At 41.7% G+C, this 25,004-nt stretch overlaps 3 protein-coding genes across 7 annotated transcripts in view; all 3 read left to right on the top strand.

Moving 5' to 3' along the window:
* Nucleotides 1–1,853, top strand: part of LOC110523269 — a 29,237-nt gene extending 27,384 nt beyond the window's left edge. For all 4 annotated transcript variants that reach the window (XM_021601817.2, XM_021601818.2, XM_036976866.1 and 1 more), the window contains 3 exons: nt 218–337; nt 471–627; nt 845–1,853. In XM_021601817.2, the coding sequence (XP_021457492.2) occupies nt 218–337; nt 471–627; nt 845–1,140 (573 nt within the window). In that variant the 3' untranslated portion in view covers nt 1,141–1,853. The remainder of the gene's footprint in view (nt 1–217; nt 338–470; nt 628–844) is intronic.
* Nucleotides 1,854–7,963: 6,110 nt separating this feature from the next.
* Nucleotides 7,964–14,275, top strand: dpm2 (dolichyl-phosphate mannosyltransferase subunit 2, regulatory). 2 transcript variants are annotated; one of them, XM_021601823.2, is made up of 4 exons: nt 7,964–8,414; nt 9,573–9,662; nt 10,931–11,029; nt 12,630–14,275. In XM_021601823.2, the coding sequence occupies exons 1-4, from the start codon at nt 8,412–8,414 to the stop codon at nt 12,843–12,845; spliced, it is 408 nt and encodes a 135-aa protein (XP_021457498.1). In that variant the 5' UTR covers nt 7,964–8,411; the 3' UTR covers nt 12,846–14,275. The 2 variants fall into 2 exon arrangements, with proteins under 2 accessions (XP_021457498.1, XP_021457500.1); XM_021601825.2 differs by having other exon boundaries at nt 7,999–8,414; nt 10,931–11,033.
* Nucleotides 14,276–14,437: 162 nt separating this feature from the next.
* On the top strand, nt 14,438–23,417 carry pip5kl1 (phosphatidylinositol-4-phosphate 5-kinase-like 1). Its single transcript, XM_021601821.2, has 10 exons — nt 14,438–14,685; nt 16,630–16,830; nt 20,040–20,090; nt 20,340–20,494; nt 21,105–21,229; nt 21,334–21,368; nt 21,458–21,513; nt 21,623–21,735; nt 21,969–22,131; nt 22,298–23,417. The coding sequence occupies exons 1-10, from the start codon at nt 14,671–14,673 to the stop codon at nt 22,758–22,760; spliced, it is 1,377 nt and encodes a 458-aa protein (XP_021457496.1). The 5' UTR covers nt 14,438–14,670; the 3' UTR covers nt 22,761–23,417.
* The last annotated feature ends 1,587 nt before the right edge of the window (nt 23,418–25,004 follow it).

A 25,004-nucleotide genomic window follows, 5' to 3' on the forward strand; every position in this document is an offset into this window, starting at 1 on the left:
ACTTCCAGAGTGGCAAGAGGATCCAATTACGGTTCTACTTAGCCCCTCCCACCCTCTCTAATGTTCACTCCTTCAGCATTTGGACACTTGTGCATATGATGGAGGCGCATGTGAACGTGCAAATCGAGGGGCGAGGGGGAAGATGAAAGGCCTGGTTTGGGATTCAGCATTCCTAAACCCTATTCAATCTGTATGAGTCAAAATATTTTTCTCACAGGTGGAAAATCAGCACAAAGAGTTCACATTCATTAAGACCAGCTCATCCTGTATGCTGACACCCACAGCCAAATATAGTGTGACTTCTGACCTCAAACAAGGCTTTCTTGTTCAACCCAAAGTAAGTGGAACAGAAAACCAGAGACATCTTGCTAATAATGTTATTCTGCCTTCCATTAGGACTATCCATACCATTTGTCCATCTCTCGATCTCTCCTTTTTTTTCTCACATGCTCCATCACTTACTCTTTCAGAAATACACTTTGCACATTGCACATTGCACATACCAACACGCCACCTTTGAGGTCTTCTTGAACCGTAGTATCACAGAACTCAAAATGAAAATTCTGGAGACGAAGCTAAAGACGAGGAAACGCTGGTGTCGCCGAGTGATTCTCAACACACAACGGGGTAATCGTTTCCTTCTTACAAACCAGTCAGACAGGATATTTGCTTTATCATACACACAGATTTAATTTTAAACCTGTACTGTTATCCTACATTACATTCAATCTGATAACATACAGTAGCCTACATTCTGAGAAGATGGTTATCTCATCTGTCTGCTGCATTAAATAAGTTCCTGGCCACACAGGTCTCACCATGTCTCCTCCCCTACTTTCATCAGATAATGCTGCTAAGATGAAAAGATTCAATGAGCAGCAGTGGATAAAGAACCTGGGTGACATGCTGAGAGAACTGTCAAAGGACGAAATTAAGAAGCTTAAGTCAATGATGAGGAATAAGGAACAAAAGCCAATCCCCAAGAGTGCTCTGGAGGGACGAAAAAGCCCTGAGGAGCTTGCAGAGCTGATGGTGGAGACCTGGGGGATGCATGACTCCATCAAGGCCACCAAAGAGTTCATGGAGAGACTGCCACGCAATGACGATCGAGTGACCTCCTTGCTGCAGCCATTCTTGTAGCATTTTGGCAAAGGGTGGGAGATGATGGAAGTGTGGTGGCTACCTGCAAAAAACTATGGGAGTATGCTTTTACAAGGTCCAAAACTCAGGGAAAATCAAATCCATTGAAATTGATATAATGAACAGAGCATTTAGAGAACAAATATATTGTATTGCAGTTGTCTTTAATTTTGTAAACTTTTTGGGAAAACATTTCAGTTGAACAATATTTTGAGATTTTATGTATATTTCTATATTTTAAAACTTTTTTTAAATCACTGAAATATGTACAGTATGACCAATTACTTTTTCTACCTGTTTGAATCTTGGCGTTGTCTCATCCACACATTCGGATAAAACCATGAATCTAATCCGTGGCCAATTATTGTTCTACCCTTTCACTGTCATAACGGTACAAATCTTTGCCGCAAATCCTAAAACTAGTATGTATGATTATTGCTATCCTCATTTCATCAGGAAAGACAAAAATGCCAAAACCCTCATCATTAGTGTACTTGCTGTTATTCCCTCTTAATAGTCACAGTTTGCATCACATAGTAACCAATTCTTGATATTAACCAATTGCCTACACTGTTGTGCTTGTTTTTTAATTTTTTTATTAAATGTGCTTTTCTATGCAATAAAGATTAGGGTACACACTGAGCAATAACCTACAATATTGGTAGGCCTAAACCTAATATTTTGTTGATTAAATACATTATTTAGATTGTAAATTGCATTATTGAACTCTTCTTATACAATAAACAGCAGTCAACAGACTGCACTAGCCCAATAGCAGCTAGCTAGCTGCAATCCTGATGAGCTTCTCCTGGCTAACGTCCCTGTCCCGAAGCAAGCACCAACTAGCCTGGAGCTAGCCTATGCTAGGCCTATCTCCCGGCAAGCTGAAGAGGTCCATCAGCCACTCCTTGGGCTACAATACATATTTTGCCTGGACCCCTTTTCTTGCGGATATGGAACCCCACCGATCCATCACAACTGGACTACCAACGTAAACCGCCCAAGGGGTTTTCAACAGGCCCCTCCGTCGCGGCGTCCCCTGAATGCCCATCTGCTAGCCGTCTAGAGCATACCGGACTGTTAGCTGAGGTGGTCCATCAGTCGCTTTCTTGGGCTACTATATCTATTTTGCCAATTGGCCTGGACACTTTTACTACACAGACCCCTGCTGATCCATCACGACTGGTTTGCCGACGTAATCCGCACAAGGGGGCTACAACAGACTTCGTCCATCGTGACGTCCCTCTAAAGACCTTCTGCTAGCCCCGGCCTGGTAGCTGTCTGAATCGCCATGGCTCCAGCTCGTCCAGCTACTCATTGGACCCTATGATCACTCGGCTACGCATGCCTCTCCCTAATGTCAATATGCCTTGTCCATTTCTGTTTTGGTTAGTGATTATTGTCTTATTTCACTGTAGAGCCTCCAGCCCTGCTTAATATGCCTCAGCTAACCCTCTTGTCCCACCTCCCACACATGCGGTGACCTCACCTGGTTTAATTGATGTCTCTAGAGACTATACCTCTCTCATCATCACTCAATGCCTAGGTTTACCTCCACTGTATTCACATCCCACCATACCTTTGTCTGTACATTATGCATTGAATCTATTCTACCGCGCCCAGAAGCATGCTCCTTTTACTCTCTGTTCCGAACATACTAGACGACCAGTTCTTATAGCCCTTAGCCGTACCCTTATCCTACTCTTCTGCACCTCTGGTGATGTAGAGGTTAATCCAGGCCTTGCAGCTAGCTAGCTCCACTCCCATTCCCCAGGCACTATAATTTGTTGACTTCTGTAACCAAAAAAGCCTTGGTTTCATGCATGTTAACATTAGAAGCCTCCTCCCTAAGTTTGTTTTATTCACTGCTTTAGCACATTCTGCCAACCCGGATTTCCTAGCCGTGTCTGAATCCTGGCTTAGGAAGGCCACAAAACCCCCTGAAATTTCCATCCCTAACTATAACATTTTCCGACAAGATAGAACTGCCAAAGGGGGCGGAGTTGCAATCTACTGCAGAGATAGCCTGCAGAGTTCTGTCTTACTATCCAGGTCTGTGCCAAAACAATTTGAGCTTCGACTTTTAAAAATCCTCCTTTCCAGAAACAAGACTCTCACCATTGCAGCTTGCTAAAGACCACCTTTTGCCTCCAGCTGTGCCCTGAACACCATATGTGAATTGATTGCCCTCATCTACCTTCAGAGCTCGCGCTGTTAGGTGACCTAAACTGGGACATACTTAACACCCCGGCCATCCTACAATCTAAACTTGATGCCCTCAATCTCACACAAATTATCAATGAACCTACCAGGTACAACCCCAAATCTGTAAACACAGGCACCCTCATAGATACCAACCTGCCCTCCAAATACACCTCTGCTGTCTTCAACTAGGATCTCAGCGATCACTGCCTCATTGCTTGGGTCCGTAATGGGTCTGCGGTCAAACGACCACCCCTCATCACTGTCAAACGCTGCCTAAAACACTTCAGCGAGCAGGCCTTTCTAATCGACCTGGCCCGGGTATCCTGGAAGGATATTGACCTCATTCCGTCAGTAGAAGCTGCCTGGTTATTATTTTAAAAGCGCTTTCCTCACAATCTTAAATAAGCATGCCCCATTGAATTTAAAAAAAACCAGGAACAGATATAGCCCTTGGTTCACTCCAGACCTGACTGCCCTTGACCAGCACAAAAACATCCTGTGGCGTACGGCATTAGCATAGAATAGCCCCCGCGATATGCAACTTTTCAGGGAAGTTAGGAACCAATATACACAGGGAGTTAGGCTAGCTTCTTGAAACAGAAATTTGCATCCTGCAGCACAAACTCCAAAAAGTTCTGGGACACTGTAAAGTCCATGGAGAATAAGAGCACCTCCTCCCAGCTGCCCACTGCACTGAGGTTAGGAAACACTGTCGCCACTGATAAATTCACAATATTTGAGTATTTCAATAAGCATTTTACTACGGCTGGCCATGCTCTCCACCTGGCCACCCCTAACCTGGTCAACAGCCCTGCACCCCCCACAGCATCTTGCCCAAGCCTCCCCCATTTCTCCTTCACCCAAATCCAGATTGCTGATGTTCTGAAAGAGCTGCAAAATCTGGACCCCTACAAATCAGCAGGGCTAGATAATCTGGACCCTCTCTTTCTAAAATTAGCTGCTGAAATTGTTGCAACCCTTATTACTAGCCCGTTCAACCTCTCTTTCGTATCGTCTGAGATCCCCAAAGATTGGAAAGCTGCCGCGGTCATCCCCCTCTTCAAAGGGGGAGACACTCTAGACCCAAACTGCTACAGACCTATATATATCTAAGGTCTTCGAAAGCCAAGCTAACAAACAGATCACAGACCATTTCGAATCCTACCGTACTTTCTCCGCTATGCAATCTGGTTTCCGAGCTGGTCATGGGTGCACCTCAGCCACGCTTAAGGTCCTAAACGATATCATAACCACCATTGATAAGAGACAATACTGTGTAGCTGTATTCATCACCATGGCCAAGACTTTCAACTCTGTCAATCACCACATACTTATCGGCAAACTCAACAGCCTTGGTTTCTCAAATTACTGCCTCGCCTGGTTCACCAACTACTTCTCAGACAGAGTTCAGTGTGTCAAATCGAAGGGCCTGTTGTCCGGACCTCGTGTAGTCTCTATGGGGGTGCCACACGGTTCAATTCTCAGGCAGACTCTTTTCTCTGTATACATCAATGATGTTGCTCTTGCTGCTGGTGATTCTCTGATCCACCTCTACGCAGACGACACCATTCTGTAGACTTCTGGCCCTTCTTTGGACACTGTGTTAACTAACCTCCAGACGAGCTTCAATGCCATACAACTCTCCTTCTGTGGCCTCCAACTGCTCTTAAATGCAAGTACCAACTAAATGCATGCTCTTCAACCGATCGCTGCCCGCACCTGCCCGCCTGTCCAGCATCACTACTCTGGACGGTTCTGACTTAGAATATGTGGACAACTACAAATACCTAGGTGTTTGGGTAGACTGTCAACTCTCCTTCCAGACTCACATTAAGCATCTCCAATCCAAAATGAAATCTAATAGAATCGGCTTCCCATTTCGCAACAAGGCATCCTTCACTCATGCTGCCAAACATACCCTTGTAAAACTGACTATCCTGCCGATCCTTGACTTCGGCGATGTCATTTACAAAATAGCCTCCAACACTCTACTCAGCAAATTGGATGCAGTTGTCGTGTCTTTACTATCATTAACTGAAGACTTAGTTTTTATCAAAGATTCTCTGTAATTATTATTACGCGATTTAACTGATTAATCATGTAACTGTAATTAACTAGGAAGTCGGGGCACCAAGGAAAATATTCAGATTACAAAGTTATAATTTTCCTAATATAATTTTCAGCTATTTTCATTTCTGATCAATGAATTCTTCTTTACCTCACGTTAGTCTCATTCCAAACGTCGTGAATTGTTGGTTATCTGCACGAACCCAGTCTTCACTATGAGTCATCCATACATCAATTGTCTTAAATCATTTATTTATTAACTAACTAAACAATCACAGAAGTGCACAAACAAACAAAGTAAATATGGTTACAAGAAATGATAGGGGAATGTGTCCTAGTGGGCTAAACCGGCATGGTGGCTTATTAGACAAAAGGGGAGTGGGGGTTGACTGAGATGACAACACACAGTTGATAATTATAACAATTTAAATGCTAATCCTTTGCACATGAACGCTCACTCATTCGGGAACAATTGCAATCAATATATATATTTACGCTCAGTGTGTCGTCGGGGTCTCTGTTGAAAAGTTTGTTTCTGTTGGAGAGTTTGTCCGCCCTCTCTGTCGTGGTTAGAATGGATAGTTCAGAGTGACATTCATTCATGTCGTTATGGATAGATGTTTTGGCGGTTGTCGGTCTTCGCGTTCAATGATACCGAATTCCTAGCTGCAGACTAGTAATTAATATCAGACTTGTTTTTATTCTGTCGGTATCGATAGTCTAAGAGTTTAACCACGTGGGATGGTTAAAAGATTCAGCAGTCTGGTCTCAAACCTTGGCCCTCTCGTTATACAAAAATTAGATGTAAGCCTCATATCTGAGGCTATTATATAAACAGCGTTATGGTAATGTGGCCGTATTGTCTCCCATGAGTTTCACAATATTGTACCAAATGGACCAGTTCGTAGCTGGATTCTTCACCGATCTTTTATACCTTCACCAGAACATAAATGTTGCTCGGACAACAAGTTCTGTGAGGTGGAAGAAATTCCTTTGTTCTCTATGAAAATTCACTCTGTCTCTATACTGTGGCCATGAGGAGATCATCTCCAGGAATTTACGACCTCTCTCTGACCACAGCAGCCTGGGTGTAGGAGATAGGGGGATGGGGCTTGCTGTAGCCAAAGAGGGCAATGTCATGACAGTCTATCACAGTGCCAACCATTTTGTCACCAAAGCCCCATATACTACCCATCACTGCGACCTGTATGCTCTCGTTGGATGGCCCTCGCTTTATATTTGTTGCCAAACCCACTGACTCCAGGTCATCTATAAGTCTTTGCTAGGTAAAGCCCCGCCTTATCTCAGCTCACTGGTCACCATTGCAGCACCCACCCGTAGCACACTCTCCATCAGGTATATTTCACAGGTCACCCCCAGAGCCAATTTCTACTTTGGCCGCCTTTCCTTCCAGTTCTCTGCTGCCAATGACTGGAACGAATTGTAAAAATCACTGAAGCTGGAGACTCATATCTCCCTCACTAACTTTAAGCACCAGCTGTCAGAGCAGCTCACAGATCACCGCACCTGTACATGGCCCATCCAACTACCTCATCCCCATACGGTTATTTATTTTTGCTCCTTTGCACCCCGTATCTCTACTTGCACATTCATCTTCTGCACATCTATCACTCCAGTGCTTAATTGCTAAATTGTAATTATTTAGCCACTATGTCCTATTTATTGCCTTTACCTCCCTTATCTTACCTCATTTGCACACACAGTATATAGACTTTTTTTATATTGTTTTATTGACGGTATGTTTGTTTATTCCATGTGTAACTGTGTTTTTGTTGTTTGTGTTGCACTGCTTTGCTTTTACTTGACCAGGTCGCAGTTGTAAATGAGAACTTGTTCTCAACTAGCCTACCTGGTTAAATAAAGATGAAAAAAAAAAAATAGGTTTGATATTGTCATTGACAAACTGAAGAACAGTAAGCCTAGCAATGTATGTAGCTAGCAGGTTTAATAATAAAATGATACAATTTGAAGATAATTGACTTCAATTGTATTTATTTATGGCAAGGTGATCTGGTCTGCTTGGCTAGCGAGGAGAACCTTTGTGGTCAGTGTTGCCAACTAATTTTCAGGGGAGGCAGTTTGATTTGTTGCTAAATGACGTGATATCATTGCGTAATAACGTAAAACTGCGTCATTACTTAGCGTCATTATGTAGAATACACAATAATGTTACTCAAATTGACTCGCCATCTCGGTGAAAAATATGATTTGACATTTGTTAGTTTAGATATGTTTGTTCATCACATTTTTATTTGTAAAAGTAATAAATGCAACACATTTTATATGATTAGATATTTTTATTTTTAAACACGACACTTAATTATTGAACAATTACATTTTACTTATTTTATTTTTATCTAGTAAACCTACACATTCTGAACAATTATAGTTTTAAGCAGTGTATTGGTAGTTAGTTATCATGCCTGGCTGCAAAAGTGCATTGTGAGTGACGTCAGCAGCAGACGCTCAGCTCGTGCACAGGCAGCTGCAGTCAGCCAACAACGATTTGCAGAAATTGCTGCTGGCTGTGCACGAGCTGAGGTCAAAACGCACTTTTGCAGCCGGGCACGTGTATTGTGACCGAGTGTGTGACAGAGAAAATCGTTTTTGTGCATTTTAGCGTTTAAGTCACTTTTCAAAAGTTACAAATACATTTTTAAAAACATTTGTTGCTAGGTGCCGTTATAAAAAAAAGTTGCCACAGTAGTCTGAAAAGTTGCTAAATCTAGCAACAAAATTGCTAAATTGGCATCACTGTTTGTGGTAGTCTAAACAGAATCCTTGCGACGTCCAACTTTGACGTGACCGCATTGAATTTAAACGGGTTGAGTAGGGTTTAGGCGAGGGTATGCACCGAACATGTACCTATTTTGGATTTAGGCGAGGGTATGGACAGAACATGTACCTATTTTCTTCATCATCCGGGTCACGCTCGCAGTTTGCGGATGTGATTCAAACGCGGAAACAACACGTTAGAAATGGTAAAAGATAATTGCCAGGGCTACTAGCCATTTTGTAATATAACCTGTATAGTGTTACTATTTATTTTATAGCCACAAGCCTATTTAAATTTATACGGAATAGCTGATACAATTTCGTTAGGGAAACTCCAGAGACTAAGTGAAAGCCAGAAGAGTTGCACGAACTCGCTAGCTAGCTAGATACTAACATTACTTAACTAGCTGTAATCCCTCATGTCTGTATGGTAGTTACAGACAGCTAGCCAGCTATCACACTATCGTCGTTTTCATGTGTCGTGCATGGTTCATTTTATCACCCAGACGGATTATGAAAGGAAACGTAACTACCTTGCCTGACTTTCCAACCAGGCTGACCTATAATGCTGTTCTAATAATAGCTAGCCTATAGAACCCCACAGTCGAGGTGTCATAATACCCATAAAACCTAGCGGTCAAACAGGGAAATGGTTCAAATTTTCCACCATTCATTGTTTCCCATAGGGTATTTTAGAAACACTTAAAATAAGGTCTGTGTTTAATCTAGGCATCCCCTGGCGTGACGTTTAGATAACCATGTAAATCTCTCAGACAAGGTGACTTGTCAATATATTCAGCTCTACTTTGATTCAAAAATGCTAATTAGCATCAAAATAGACATCATGCAATGTTACAAAAAGCTCCTGCATGTCATCTTTAGCTGGCACCTTTGCTAACAGGTACATTTTAAAGAAATTTCATTACTACATTTAGCCAACATTAGATAGTTAATCCAGAGATTCTTACCTTTGCCTCGATTCGGCAGTCTCCAGATCATCATGGCATTTGTGGTTGATTATGATAGCCACATTAGCAGCTATTTAGCGTTTCTTTTGTTAGGGGTAAATACTGGCGAATATATTTATAAAAGTCACTTTGTCCAAGAGAGATTTACACGGTTATCAAAACATCACGCCAGGGTAAGCCTACACAAAACGCAGCCCCTATATTAAGTGTTTAGAAAATCCCCTATAGGACAAGTGAACGGCTGAAAAATGATTGGAACCATTTCCCTGTTTGACTGCACACTTTTATGGGTATTATGACTCATATGGTGGTACTTTATTATTATCTCAACAATAGCGTAATACAGTATTTTCTCAGTTTAACCTCACACATACATTTTGTCTTAATTTCTTGCAGGCAACAGGGACAGATCGAGCAGTTGGCATGGGCCTGGTTGGCTTCAGCCTCCTATTATTTACATACTACACAATCTGGGTCATCATACTGGTAGGTCACAGGAGGTTGGTAGTACCTTAATTGGGGAGCATGGGCTCGTGGTAACGGCTGGAGTGGAATGGTATCGAACACGTGTAACTGGTTTTTTTTGTCGCACTGCTTTGCTTTATCTTGGCCAGGACGCAGTTGTAAATGAGAACTTGTTCTCAACTGGCCAGCTGGTTAAATAAAGGTGAACATTTTTTTTTTACATGGAGGCTTGATGCCATTCCATTTGTGCCGTTCCAGACATGAGCTGTGCTCCCCTCAGCAGCCCCCTGTGTGGTAGTTACAACCTAGCTACAGATTGTTACACCAGGTTATGTGATTAAACTAAAGATTTTTTATATCCATTACTGGGAGTTACAGGATAGGTACTGTTTGGTGTAGAACAGAGAATTTTCGACCAACCTTGGTGATACTGGCGTCGTTCTCCTGTTTCCACGAATCAACGATTAAGACAGTATTGCTAAGGTTGGTCGAAAATTCTTTGTCCTACACCAAACAGTATCTATCCTGTAACTCCAAGTAATGGATACCAAAAATATTTGGTTAAATCACATTATCTGGTATAACAATCTGTAGCTAGGTATAGCCTAGAACTGCTATTCTGGTCCAAAATTGGTTTGTGCTGTCTTGCCAACCAATGGGTCCATCCATTTGAATTCAATCATCTTTTGACAGCACGCCTTTTGATTAGAAAAATATTTGCCCATTGTAGAAGTGCTCAGAAAGCTGCTTTTTGGGCCTGAATGCCGAAACATTAAAGAAATAAAGATGCTGAAAGTTGACCCATTTTGTATACACCACCATACCATGAGACATACATGTCTTCATCACTGGAAAAGATAAACGGTTGAGATTGATATCATTTAAAAGCTTACAAACAGAGTTAGCAAACTATTTTATAATTTGAGATTTTTTAAATTTTAATTTAAAAGAACATGTTTTAACGTAAATGATCTAAAAACACCAACTAATTTGTTGTAGTTTAGGCCCTATTTTACGTCATCTAACGTTATTGTGTTGTGCCGGCCATCGGTTGAGACACAACATGCTCTTGAAAACAGGGTGGGTGTCATGTTTTAGCTGATAAATGTACTAAAATGGGAATGAAATTTCAACTTTCAAATGGTACTAGAAAGATCGTTGGAGGTCCACACATTCGAGAATGTTGACTTTGCATTGTAATTTGCAAATTAAACTCGTTGCCAGAAATCCAATAGAAGATTATGTATTGTTTGTGTCTTCTAACTTGTGGGATATTGTACCTTTTCCAGCCCTTCGTGGACAGCGATCATGTGGTCCACCAGTATTTCCTTCCACGGGAGTACTCTGTCATTCTACCTGGGATTGCAGCATTGATACTGCTGCTCTGTGTAGGTGAGCTCTTGAATGCTACATTAGATGGGTTCTAATCTAGTGTTTTGCTCCCTTGCCTGTTCCCTACTCTCAGCATGTCCATCTAAAAGGACTGGATATACATAGGATGTAAGGCATTCTGCTTGTTCACAAGGACCTCCCTGAGCTAGGTGCAGCTGAGATGACCATCTGATGGTCTACAAATCACATAACAGCCTAACTGGGCATGAACAGATCCATATGCAATACACCCAAATTGGTGAATATGTGGCACCTACAATGGTGGCCAAATATATTGGTAGCCTTGCACTTTTCTTAAATAATTCCCCATTTCTTCTAAAATAAGTTGAACTTGGAAGATAAAAAACATTTATGTTTTTTTATCCACACGTTGTTATTGGATTGTCACATGGCAGAACCATTTTTTGGGGGGGAACTTAAGTTTACAATGTTTAATTAAGAAAATTTAAACAAATGGCATGGACACAATTTTTGGCACCCAGGAGCTAATATTTGGTTAAACATCCTTTTGCGAAGATAACAACAAAACAAAGTATTTTAGCCATCTATGAGCTTGCTAAACCTTTCTACTGGGAATTTGGCCACCTTTTTTAGCTGCAAATGACTCTAATTCTTCAATGTTTTGAATGTTGCCTTCCACCAACTGCTGTTTTCAGATTTCCCTAAAGGTTTTTGATGGGATCCAGATCTGGATTCCTCGCTGGCCACTCCAGAACATTTTTGAATTCTTTATTTGGTTATTGGTTAACATAGTGCTGATGTATTGCCAAATTTAGTTTCATTGGTCTACAGAACATTTCCCCAGGATTTAGGCATGTTTAGATGGGATTTTACAAAGTTCAAATGGTCTTTCTTGTCTCTTTCAGCATTGGAGTCTTCCTATGTTTACCAATGACCAAATTAAGCATTCAAAGAAAAGACCAACCTCCCTACAATCAAACATGGGGGAGGTTCACTAATGCTTTGAATGCTTTGCTTTGATGCCTCTGGTACTAGGGGGTACTGGGTTTCTGTTGAAGGTCGTGGGTCTTCCAGCAGGACAACAACCCAAACACACATAAAAAAATTTTAAAGCCCCCTGGAATGGTTCAATAATAAACACTGGACTGTTCTGGAGTGGGCAGCGACTGCTCCAGATCTGAATCCCATCCAAAACCTTTTTTTTTTTTTTATATAAGGTAAAGGGAGATACCTAGTCAGTTGTATAACTGAATGCCTTCAGATGCAGGGGGCTGCCTTAATCAACATCCATGTATTCGGCACCCAGTGAACAGTGGGTTAATTGCCTTGCTCAGGGGCAGAATGACTGATTTTTACCTTGTCAGCTCGGGGTATATGCCATTTGTTTACATTTTCTTAATTAACATTCCCCTCCCAAATAAATGTTGGTTCTGCAATGTTGACAATAGAACAAAGGTGTGGAGACCAAACTTTATTTAAATTCAACTTATTTTAGAAGAAATGGGGAATTAATTAAGAAAAGTGCAAGAGTGCCAATATATTTGGCCACCACTGTAGTTCAGTCTGGTCTTGATGAGAACAGTGACCTTATTCTTCTCGTTTTAAGAGTAACCACAGATATTCTCCTCTCCTCAGGTACCTTCATTGGAGTGGTCACCAGGAAGAACCGCAAGCCTAAGGTGGACTAAGAGGGATGGTGTCACAGAGACGCTGTCAGACGAGTCAGGATGTATCGCTAGTAGTTATGCTAACAGTAGCTTCACTAGAACCTCCCTGGTCCAGCGTCTTGTCTTGCCTTACATTCCGTTGGGAGAAATCAAAAATAAAGTCTGGCTTCTCTCTGACAGCTGATGAAAACATCTAATGACTGAAAGACATAAGACAAGACTTGAAGAGCTGCTGTACACCAACACCTATCCCTTCTCCTTATTCAGACCCACAACCTTGTGGTTGGCAATGCATGTCAGAGATTGACATTAAAGCCTGAAAGGCACTTGCCCATCGGGCAAGTCAGAAGTCTTTTTTTTTGGTTGCCAAAAGATTATGATCACTTCCCTGAAAATGTAAATGAGTTATTTACACACAAACTGCCATTTATGGCCTGCCTGTCACCTACACATAGGGAAGGAATCAGACCAGTACTGGAATTCTTTGTATTTTGGTTGTTATCAGTAAAAACATTAATAGCAGGCTCAACTTGCCCGACTGCCATAAATGCCATAAATTGTTTGTCTTTTGTGTAAACAATGGGAATGAACCAGAAAGATCAGCTTTAGGCTACTGGAATTCTTTTCAGTTTGATTTCTATATGTATTCATTTTTCATTACATGCCCATTGGGGCAAACTCAGAGCAGGCCAAACTTGTGCAACTGCTCACTTCACTTGACCCAGGCAATAGGGCAACCCTTAATGTCAATCCCTGCATGGCTGCAGATGCTATATTTATCCTTAAAGAGCATTGTCACTTTGCCAGGGATACAAAATTCAAAAGGCACTCGCACATCTGAGCAATCCTATTTGCAGGTGCATGGCAACAATTGAACAAGATGAAGGAAAAAGGAAACCGCACACTGCTCTTGATAGTATCACTGATCTTTATTAAGCTTACGCGTGAGGCTTTTGTCAGAGCTTTTGTGAATTTAAAAAAAAAAAATTGAAATTTGCACTCTTATGTAGACCTAGCCCCACCCACATCTGTTCCACACATCGAAAGGGGTTGGAGGCAAAGGAAAAAAAGGGATGAAATCGATGTGTCAGTATACACTTTGTACCACTTTGTATGTGGTCAGCCCTAGATAAAAACCTGGCTTCATAATGTGGAGAGGAATTAGATTAGCTGATTTTGTGGAGTACTATATCAGATTTGATCAAAGTTTCACTGGCGTCCCATTTCACCACATTTTGGATGTCTTTTCAGGCACTGTTTTAAGACTTAAAGATGTATTTTGAGTTCTTAGTTGCTAAGAATGACCAATGTCAATTGTTTAGTTAGTAACTGTAGTCTTCACGGACTGAAAGGGCCCAATTGAAATCCAAGCATATTTATTATGTCCACACAAGCACTTGGTATTTTAAATAATCATTGTGGCAAATTAGGAAATCTGTCATGCTTTTAAATACCATTAAGTGCTTGGCTAGTTCAAGTACCAGATAACATAGCATCTGATATGATGGACGATTTTCTAAAGTCTGTTGAGCAAAACAAGGTCTAAAAATGTGGATGGTGTATAGGGTTAAAGGTCCTCTGTATTCACAAAATAAAATTGTTATATTAATAATTCTCGCACAATTCATTCAGGATTTCAATGTTTAGAATGTGGTCTATTAATGAGAATTGATTCAAATTATCATGTTTTATTGTGTAGACAATGCATCTACGATTTAGGTCATATAATTGATCACATCAAACTATTCCTCGTAAAATGTGTCATATATGGCGTTTTTTATCATCTGTGTGCCCGCATTATTTTCAGGTCACAGACATGAGCTAATGCTTTGTGAAAGGATATTTCTGGTGCAGCTTGTTGGGGGTTCCGCGCAGTGTCATTATCGCCACATCCCCGCTTGCGCGCATTCATTGAAAGAACGGATTGCTATGTCAATCGTGGATAGGAGGAATGCGCTGATCTCGGGAACTATAGAGCAGACACGGGAGGACCTGAATTAGTGGCATCGATGAGCCAAACTGAGGCAAGAATCTTCATATTTTGGAATATCTATTACTAATGTTAACGCAAATATTATTTTAATATTGCATGTTTTGTTAGGATATGCTTTTGACTATATGGACGTAGCCTACTGTAGTTTTTTTAGTCGTGCTAAATTTACCCGTCGGTATCCCATGCGCGCAATGACAGGAGGCGGATAGACGACAGAAGGATGTATCCGAATTGTGTGTGAAAAGTTTAATTTGGCAGGAAAGAATAACACCATATTCAAACCATCCGGCCAACATTATCAGAAATGGTTGGCTGTATCACCGTTATGCGCATGCAATAACCCTTTTTAGCCTATTGTTTTATTGTATAGCTAGTCCTATAATATACCATATATTATTGTATACCCTACACATGTATAGAGTATTACTATATGGCAAAAGGTGTAGGCCTACTTTATTATGATGGTATACTGCTGTGGGTGTGGTGTCAACTCTGTTCCACTGGTCAGTGGGTCAATATAGAGCAGTGCAGATACTCAAATTGGACGGAGTCCTCTTTCAAAGATTCTGCATGTTGATAAAAAACAACCTATTTTCTACCCTATGTTTTATCAATGGTTTATCCTTGATTCATCATGATTTAACATAATAAAACTACTAATTAAACGGTTATTTTGCTAATAGATGCTTGAAGCTGGGTACTCTCCAAAACAAGGACCTCATTAGTTACAGCCACTGTGCTTGAACAGATAAAGTGCCCCTAGGGCTTGCAGGGGCGCATTGAGAGCAACAGCTTCATCTAGGCCCTAGGGACTTGAACAGACTTGTTCCTCTCCTGCGTGTTGTCAAGGAGACAGCTGGTTGATCCATGATCACTGATGGTTCATATTTACATACCCCATGTGGGGGAAGGAGGGATACACTAGCAGGGCTGGACTGGCCATCTGTCATTTTGGGAAATGCCAGATGGGCTGGTTCATTTTTAGCCCAGTGGGCCTGTCTAACTCAGGTTTTTTTGTGCAAAATTATCAATTTTTGGCTAATAATGTGGGCCTCAGAGAAAATATGGCCTGGTGTAGGAGGAAAAAGTGGGCCAGTGTGGGAACCTCAAGGAAAAGAAGGGGCAGGTGTGTTAGAAATGTCAGGGCTGATTTCTGGTCCCAGTCTGCCCCTGTACACTAGCCTATATTGACAGTCCTTAGTGATTTCTGGTCTCAGTCTGCCCCTGTACACTAGCCTACAGTATTTTCACAGTCCTTAGTGATTTCGGGTTCCAGTCCGCCCCTTTACACTAGCCTATTTTCACACTCCTTAATTATTTGGCTAATAATGGGGGCCTCAAGGAAAACATGTCCTGGTGTAGGGGCCTTGAGGGAAAAAATGGGCCAGTGTGGGAGCCTCAAGGAAAAGAAGGGGCAGGTGTGCTAGAAATGTCAGGGCTGATTTCTGGTCCCAGTCTGTCCCTGTACACTAGCCTATATTCACAGTCCTTAGTGATTGCTGGTCCCAGTCCGCCCCTCTACACTAGCCTATACTCACAGTCCTTAGTTACCCTCTACTCGCCTGTTCCTAACAGGAAAGGCTTCTGTGGTCAAATTTATGTGGCCTGTTCGATTTCACTGTCAGTTAATATCAGGCCAATAAAAGCTCTCCATTCTCTGAGGCCTATAGAGCCATTGCACTTTTGTTGCGGTAGTCACTTTCTGCATGCCACAGGCAGCCCAGGTCTCTCTACGACACAACTGTTATTTTCAACCTCTGGTTTGCCCAGCAATGAGTTACCTCACGCCAATCGATAGGAAGACCAACTTGCGGGTCCAACTGGTCTTACCTGCACAGTTGTCTTTTTTTGTAAATGGCATTACATTTTAATGGAGACAAACAGCCCTTTTAGTGATGTGGCATTTTGTAGAGATGGTTGCAAGTGCTGGTGCTTGAGCACTAATTCTGGTGTGTGTGTGGCATCCCCACCCCAGATGGAGATGTCTGGGGTTCCGCCGGGGGTGACACGGAGGACTGGGACAGTGAAGAGGACGATGTGGGGGGGCCTGAGGCAGCAGTGGAAGCTACTGGGCCTGTTTGAGATTGACCAGCAGCACGAGTTCTACAGCCTCACCTCTATGATGAAGGAAGGTCTCTCTGCAGCCGTGCAGACCACCATCGACAACCCACCACCGGTGAGCACCAACCACGGGTCACATTAGGTGTGGTGCAAGTATTCTAAGTACATTTTACTAAGCATGTTTGCACCACGTTAAAAATCTGACCTGTTTATTTCAATGGAGGATAGAACACTTCTACAAAGGTAGAACACGAGACTGTCTTCACTTACACCTTGTTTTTAACCCTTTGTGTTTAATGCCCTGTGTACAGGTATTTTACAAATGCCACACCCAGTGCAAACACGTGGTAGATTAAGATGTTTTACAAGGCTCACAAGGGATAGACAGTTTGATCTGGGCATCGTGTTGTCAGCGTGCATAACCATGTACAGTGGTCTGAAACTAGTCAAAAACAAGTTTTAAATGGTCCAAACAAACAACAATATACATACACCTGTCATATGCCATTGTCAACATTTTCATGTTTGGTTATAAACTGGATACATTTTGATTTCCTGGTAGCGGGTAACTGTTGACTCACTCCACCTCCATCAAGTTCGCCCAGAGGACCATGAGAAGGTCAACAGGGGTGGGGATGTAACATGAACAAAAGGAGCTCATCAGATAGAGCCATGCTCCATCCACCTGTATTACTCATGGCTTATGGCCCCATACAGAAGAACCCTGGGTCATGTTCATTAGGCAGCAAACGGAAGAAAATGGACTGGAACAGGGAGTGATTACCTGGACTTTTCCAATAAGAAAGGCTCAAATTGTTATGGTTCTCATCCGGTGCCCTCAGATCGACCAAAAGTCATCAGCACCAAGGTCAGATGGAAAGTTGCTAAGTATCCGGTTTGGAACAGAGTATTTGGCTGAGCTAGGGGAGGTGGCTATTAGTAGCTTGTGCATTTGCTTTGTTTAACTGACAAACACTGTTGTTATATTAGCAACATGATCTCAGAGCATTTTGTATTATTCTGTAAGTAAAACCGAGTCACCCCATTTAGTATGATATGTTACTTTTTCGTATGGTATGTATTCATTTGTGGATGTCTATCACCCATTTGGCATGATATTATATATTTTTTTACACACACACACACACACACACACACACACACACACACACACACACACACACACACACACACACACACACACACACACACACACACACACACACACACACACACACACACACACATTCAAATGGAGCCTCCTGCTGACTCAGCAGTGTGATACATGAATGTCCAGTCTGTTGTCTCTTACTCACGTATTATCTTACACACACACACACACCCTGTTGACCCACCTCTGGTAGCGTGTTAACTAATTTTGTGTCGCAATGTTTAGATTTCATGAAAAGTTGAGAGGAGTTCAACAGGAAAGGTATCTGTACATTTTTGTTGTTGGTGGACTGTCATTGCTGTTAATTGTCTTTTTTTCATATTTAAAAATGTAGCTATGTACAGTGCCTTGCGAAAGTATTCGGCCCCCTTGAACTTTGCGACCTTTTGCCACATTTCAGGCTTCAAACATAAAGATATAAAACTGTATTTTTTGTGAAGAATCAACAACAAGTGGGACACAATCATGAAGTGGAACGACATTTATTTGATATTTCAAACTTTTTTAACAAACAAAAACTGAAAAATTGGGCGAGCAAAATTATTCAGCCCCCTTAAGTTAATACTTTGTAGCGCCACCTCTTGCTGCGATTACAGCTGTAAGTCGCTTGGGGTATGTCTCTATCAGTTTTGCACATCGAGAGACTGACATTTTTTCCCATTCCTCCTTGCAAAACAGCTCGAGCTCAGTGAGGTTGGATGGAGAGCATTTGTGAACAGCAGTTTTCAGTTCTTTCCACAGATTCTCGATTGGATTCAGGTCTGGACTTTGACTTGGCCATTCTAACACCTGGATATGTTTATTTTTGAACCATTCCATTGTAGATTTTGCTTTATGTTTTGGATCATTGTCTTGTTGGAAGACAAATCTCCGTCCCAGTCTCAGGTCTTTTGCAGACTCCATCAGGTTTTCTTCCAGAATGGTCCTGTATTTGGTTCCTTCCATCTTCCCATCAATTTTAACCATCTTCCCTGTCCCTGCTGAAGAAAAGCAGGCCCAAACCATGATGCTGCCACCACCATGTTTGACAGTGGGGATGGTGTGTTCAGCTGTGTTGCTTTTACGCCAAACATAACGTTTTGCATTGTTGCCAAAAAGTTCAATTTTGGTTTCATCTGACCAGAGCACCTTCTTCCACATGTTTGGTGTGTCTCCCAGGTGGCTTGTGGCAAACTTTAAACGACACTTTTTATGGATATCTTTAAGAAATGGCTTTCTTCTTGCCACTCTTCCATAAAGGCCAGATTTGTGCAATATACGACTGATTGTTGTCCTATGGACAGAGTCTCCCACCTCAGCTGTAGATCTCTACAGTTCATCCAGAGTGATCATGGGCCTCTTGGCTGCATCTCTGATCAGTCTTCTCCATGTATGAGCTGAAAGTTTAGAGGGACGGCCAGGTCTTGGTAGATTTGCAGTGGTCTGATACTCCTTCCATTTCAATATTATCGCTTGCACAGTGCTCCTTGGGATGTTTAAAGCTTGGGAAATATTTTTGTATCCAAATCCGGCTTTAAACTTCTTCACAACAGTATCTCGGACCTGCCTGGTGTGTTCCTTGTTCTTCATGATGCTCTCTGCGCTTTTAACGGACCTCTGAGACTATCACAGTGCAGGTGCATTTATACGGAGACTTAATTACACACAGGTGGATTGTATTTATCATCATTAGTCATTTAGGTCAACATTGGATCATTCAGAGATCCTCACTGAACTTCTGGAGAGAGTTTGCTGCACTGAAAGTAAAGGGGCTGAATAATTTTGCACGCCCAATTTTTCAGTTTTTGATTTCTTAAAAAAGTTTGAAATATCCAATAAATGTCGTTCCACTTCATGATTGTGTCCCACTTGTTGTTGATTCTTCACAAAAAAATACAGTTTTATATCTTTATGTTTGAAGCCTGAAATGTGGCAAAAGGTCGCAAAGTTCAAGGGGGCCGAATACTTTCGCAAGGCACTGTAGAACATTCACAGAATGTTAGTAGTGAATACAACATTTAAAATAGTGAAAACATAAAACAAATGCCTTCTTTTTAGAATGCAAAATGTTAGATATATCTGACCCACAGTGATTGTAGAAATGTTTATTGCTTTGCATAATTGGTAACAGGTAACCATTATTCCATTTTCTTTTAATTTTTTTTTTATCATAGGATGAATTGTCAGAAGATGATTACAGATTGGAAGTCACTCAAATACATAAGGTATGCTGATTTCCAAAAATCTCTTACTGATACAGAGGAGTTTGTCTGTGCAAACATCAGGTATCTAAATAGAGCCAAGATATCTTGTGGAGTTCCTCAAGGATCTATTCTTGGGCTGGTTGTTTGACCTACATCCATGACCTTGCTGCAGTATCTATCACCTTATTTTCATTACTGTTTGCTGATGATACCAATCAGATCTGAACTCAAAATAACTATCTCTCTCTCTCTGTCTCTGTGTGTGTGTAGGACTTTAAAATGGAGACATTTGCAGGGCCAGTGTTTGCCAGCTTGCGTCGCTCCCTGGGAATGACAGAAAAGGAGTATCAGCATTCTCTCTCCTTCGATGGCTCATACCTGCAGTTCATCAGCAACTCCAAAAGCAAGGCTGACTTCTTTCTGACGTGCGTAAGCATATTCTACTCCTCTCTTCATCTCTCCCTTTCCTGCTAGTGTATATCTCTCTCACCACACATAGACATACATCAATAGTGAAAATATAGAAGAGTTCCTTTGTTAGTCCTATTTTGGTATTTTATTATGGATCCCCATTAGCTGTTGCAAAAGCAGCAGCTACTCTTCCTGGGGTCCACACAAAACATGAAACATAATACAGAATGACATAATACAGTACATCAATAGACAAGAACAGCTCAAGGACCGAACTATATACATTTTTTAAAAAGGCACACGTAGCCTACATATCGATGCATAAACACAAACTATCTAGGTCAAATAGGGGAGAGATTTTGTGCCGCAAGACCCCTGCTGGCATGTCTGGTGCGATAAGTGTGTGCGTCAGAGCTGTGTATAAGTTGACTATGCAAACAATTTGGGATTTAACACATTAATGTTTCTTATAAAAAGAAGAAGTGATGCAGTCAGTCTCTCCTCAACTCTTAGCCAAGAGAGACTGGCCTGCATAGTATTTATATCAGCCCTCTGATTACAATTAAGAGCAAAATGTGCCGCTCTGTTCTGGGCCTGATCTCTGCATCTGTCTTTCTCTTCCAGGAATGATAAGTGTTTTTTCCTGAAGACCCAGAATAAGAGAGAGGTGAAATTCCTCTTGTCCAATCTGAGAATCTACATGGAGCACCTAGAGAAGTATCCCCATTCACTGCTGGTCAAGTTCTTAGGTAAGACTAACAGGATGGACTCTCATGGAAAATCTTTGTATCTGTTTTTAGTTCTCTTAGCTACCATAGCTTTGCATTTGACTGACTTTCGGTTTGTTTTCAAGGTGTCCACAGGATAAACATTTCCCATAGGAGGAAGGTACAGACTGACTATAGATTGTTATTCATAGGCATAGTGTGTGTAATTATCTACAACTTTGTTCATGCCTTGTCTTACCCTTTTCACAGAAGTACTTTATTGTAATGCAGAGTGTTTTTTATCCTGACGATCGAATAAATGCCAGGTAAGCCTGTTTCAGAGTTAAACCAAAAAGTCTGGAGTAGGGACTATATTACAGGCTCTGGTAGCAATACTGCTATATTGACTTTGTTCTCTGTTGTCTTTTGTTGCAGGTATGACATCAAGGGTTGTGAGGTGAGCCGGTGGACAGACCCCGCCCCTGAGGGTAGCCAGGTTATTGTTGTCCTCAAGGACTTGAACTTCAAGGGCCAGTATATCACTCTGGGTAAGAGGAACTAATCCTGTCATAGTATGTTACAGCAAGCGTTATGTCACATGTGTACCAGATGACTGACTACAATGAAAAAAATACTTTACAGGTATATTGTAGTAATTGAGATAGGCCAGTCTGGTCATGCTTATAGCAGAGTAACATCCATTTTAATAACCCATATTATTACACTGTAACAGGTAGTAAGTGTACATGCAGTTATTTTATATATATGTTTGTGCTGATAGACCAGCAGCGGCCGTGGCTGCTCCGGCAGGTGGAGATTGACACGTCGTTCTTGCAGAGACTCAACGTGCTGGACTACAGCCTCCTGGTGGGCCATCAGCCCCTGCACCAGGACGAACGCCACCAGGGCCTCTCTTTTGCCACCCTTATCATGCGTACAAAAAAGTGGGTGGAAATTGTATTCTTGATGTTTACCCCCTCTCCTCTTTAACCTTTTCAGATGGCTGTTGGTTTCTATTGACTCTGGTTACCCCTTCTCCTCTTTAACCTTTTCAGATGGTCGTTGGTTTCTATTAACTCTGGTTACCCCCTCTCCACTTTAACCTCTCAGGTCAGTGATCACTGGCTCAAGCCCCACCCATGCGGGCATGCCCACTGTTCCAGGGGTGGTCCCAGAGGAAGACTCCACCCTGTCGGTGTCAGAGATGGATGGCGGGACAGGAAGTGGCAGCATTGCCGAATCACGGGGAGGAAGTGAACCGGGCAGTGCCCTTTCCGGGAGAACCTGTACTGAGCAGCCGGCCGGGTCGGTCACAGATTCGATGGTGCTCAGGGACTTCCAGGCCCAGAACCGCCGGCTGCTGCCCAACTTCAAGAACCCGCTACACGTCATTGACGGACCGGAGCATCGCTACTTTGTGGGCATCATTGACATCTTCACTGTCTACAGCTTCAAGAAGAGGCTGGAGCATTGGTGGAAGAGACTGCGGCACCCAGGGCAGGCCTTCTCCACCGTCAGCCCCACCTCTTACTGCCTTAGGCTCTGCCAGTGGGTACAGGACCACACCAAGTAGACTCAGAAAAAGGGGAGGATGAGGATGGTTAGTCCCAGTAGCAGACTGTCTGCCCAAGAACAAACGTTTGCATGCACACAAGTTGGACACTGACCAGAGACATGAAGCTATGCTTTTAAAGCACTATAATTTCAGGATTGATCAAGGATCAGTTACTTTCATGTTTCCACATCTCCAAACCAAAGCTAAAACAAATATAAACCATTATATACAAATATAATATTCACCATCGCAAATTCATGGGTTTCCTTTTCATATTCTTTGTTAAGTAAAGAAAGAAAAAGGTGCGACATTTATAATCAAGTGCTATGAATTAATTAGCTGATTCTCCAAAGTATAATCGTTTTTTAATTGTTGAAGTTCAATTAGCAAGTGAATGCTGAAAACCAAATAATTGTACAAATTTGCCACCTCATATGGATTTTTTTTTTATTGTACTTTGAAGTGTTTATACCTGTGCAATTTTGTTGTATTTTTAAAAGCTGTGTTTTCACTGTTCAACTGACCAAGTGAATATACTCTCCCGATATGATTGTGCAGTATATACAGTGCCTTGCGAAAGTATTCGGCCCCCTTGAACTTTGCGACCTTTTGCCACATTTCAGGCTTCAAACATAAAGATATAAAACTGTATTTTTTTGTGAAGAATCAACAACAAGTGGGACACAATCATGAAGTGGAACGACATTTATTGGATATTTCAAACTTTTTTAACAAATCAAAAACTGAAAAATTGGGCGTGCAAAATTATTCAGCCCCTTTACTTTCAGTGCAGCAAACTCTCTCCAGAAGTTCAGTGAGGATCTCTGAATGATCCAATGTTGACCTAAATGACTAATGATGATAAATACAATCCACCTGTGTGTAATCAAGTCTCCGTATAAATGCACCTGCACTGTGATAGTCTCAGAGGTCCGTTAAAAGCGCAGAGAGCATCATGAAGAACAAGGAACACACCAGGCAGGTCCGAGATACTGTTGTGAAGAAGTTTAAAGCCGGATTTGGATACAAAAAGATTTGCCAAGCTTTAAACATCCCAAGGAGCACTGTGCAAGCGATAATATTGAAATGGAAGGAGTATCAGACCACTGCAAATCTACCAAGACCTGGCCATCCCTCTAAACTTTCAGCTCATACAAGGAGAAGACTTATCAGAGATGCAGCCAAGAGGCCCATGATCACTCTGGATGAACTGCAGAGATCTACAGCTGAGGTGGGAGACTCTGTCCATAGGACAACAATCAGTTGTATATTGCACAAATCTGGCCTTTATGGAAGAGTGGCAAGAAGAAAGCCATTTCTTAAAGATATCCATAAAAAGTGTTGTTTAAAGTTTGCCACAAGCCACCTGGGAGACACACCAAACATGTGGAAGAAGGTCCTCTGGTCAGATGAAACCAAAATTGAACTTTTTGGCAACAATGCAAAACGTTATGTTTGGCGTAAAAGCAACACAGCTGAACACACCATCCCCACTGTCAAACATGGTGGTGGCAGCATCATGGTTTGGGCCTGCTTTTCTTCAGCAGGGACAGGGAAGATGGTTAAAATTGATGGGAAGATGGATGGAGCCAAATACAGGACCATTCTGGAAGAAAACCTGATGGAGTCTGCAAAAGACCTGAGACTGGGACGGAGATTTGTCTTCCAACAAGACAATGATCCAAAACATAAAGCAAAATCTACAATGGAATGGTTCAAAAATAAACATATCCAGGTGTTAGAATGGCCAAGTCAAAGTCCAGACCTGAATCCAATCGAGAATCTGTGGAAAGAACTGAAAACTGCTGTTCACAAATGCTCTCCATCCAACCTCACTGAGCTCGAGCTGTTTTGCAAAGAGGAATGGGAAAAAAATTCAGTCTCTCGATGTGCAAAACTGATAGAGACATACCCCAAGCGACTTACAGCTGTAATCGCAGCAAAAGGTGGCGCTACAAAGTATTAACTTAAGGGGGCAGAATCATTTTGCACGCCCAATTTTTCAGTTTTTGTTTGTTAAAAAAGTTTGAAATATCAAATAAATGTCGTTCCACTTCATGATTGTGTCCCACTTGTTGTTGATTCTTCACAAAAAAATACAGTTTTATATCTTTATGTTTGAAGCCTGAAATGTGGCAAAAGGTCGCAAAGTTCAAGGGGGCCGAATACTTTCGCAAGGCACTGTGTATATATATATATATATTTATATATATATATATATATATTTTTCTTTTTTGTATTCTTTGTGCTGTCATGGCAAGG

This window comes from Oncorhynchus mykiss, chromosome 5 (assembly GCF_013265735.2).
Source record: "Oncorhynchus mykiss isolate Arlee chromosome 5, USDA_OmykA_1.1, whole genome shotgun sequence".
Lineage (NCBI taxonomy): Eukaryota > Metazoa > Chordata > Actinopteri > Salmoniformes > Salmonidae > Oncorhynchus > Oncorhynchus mykiss.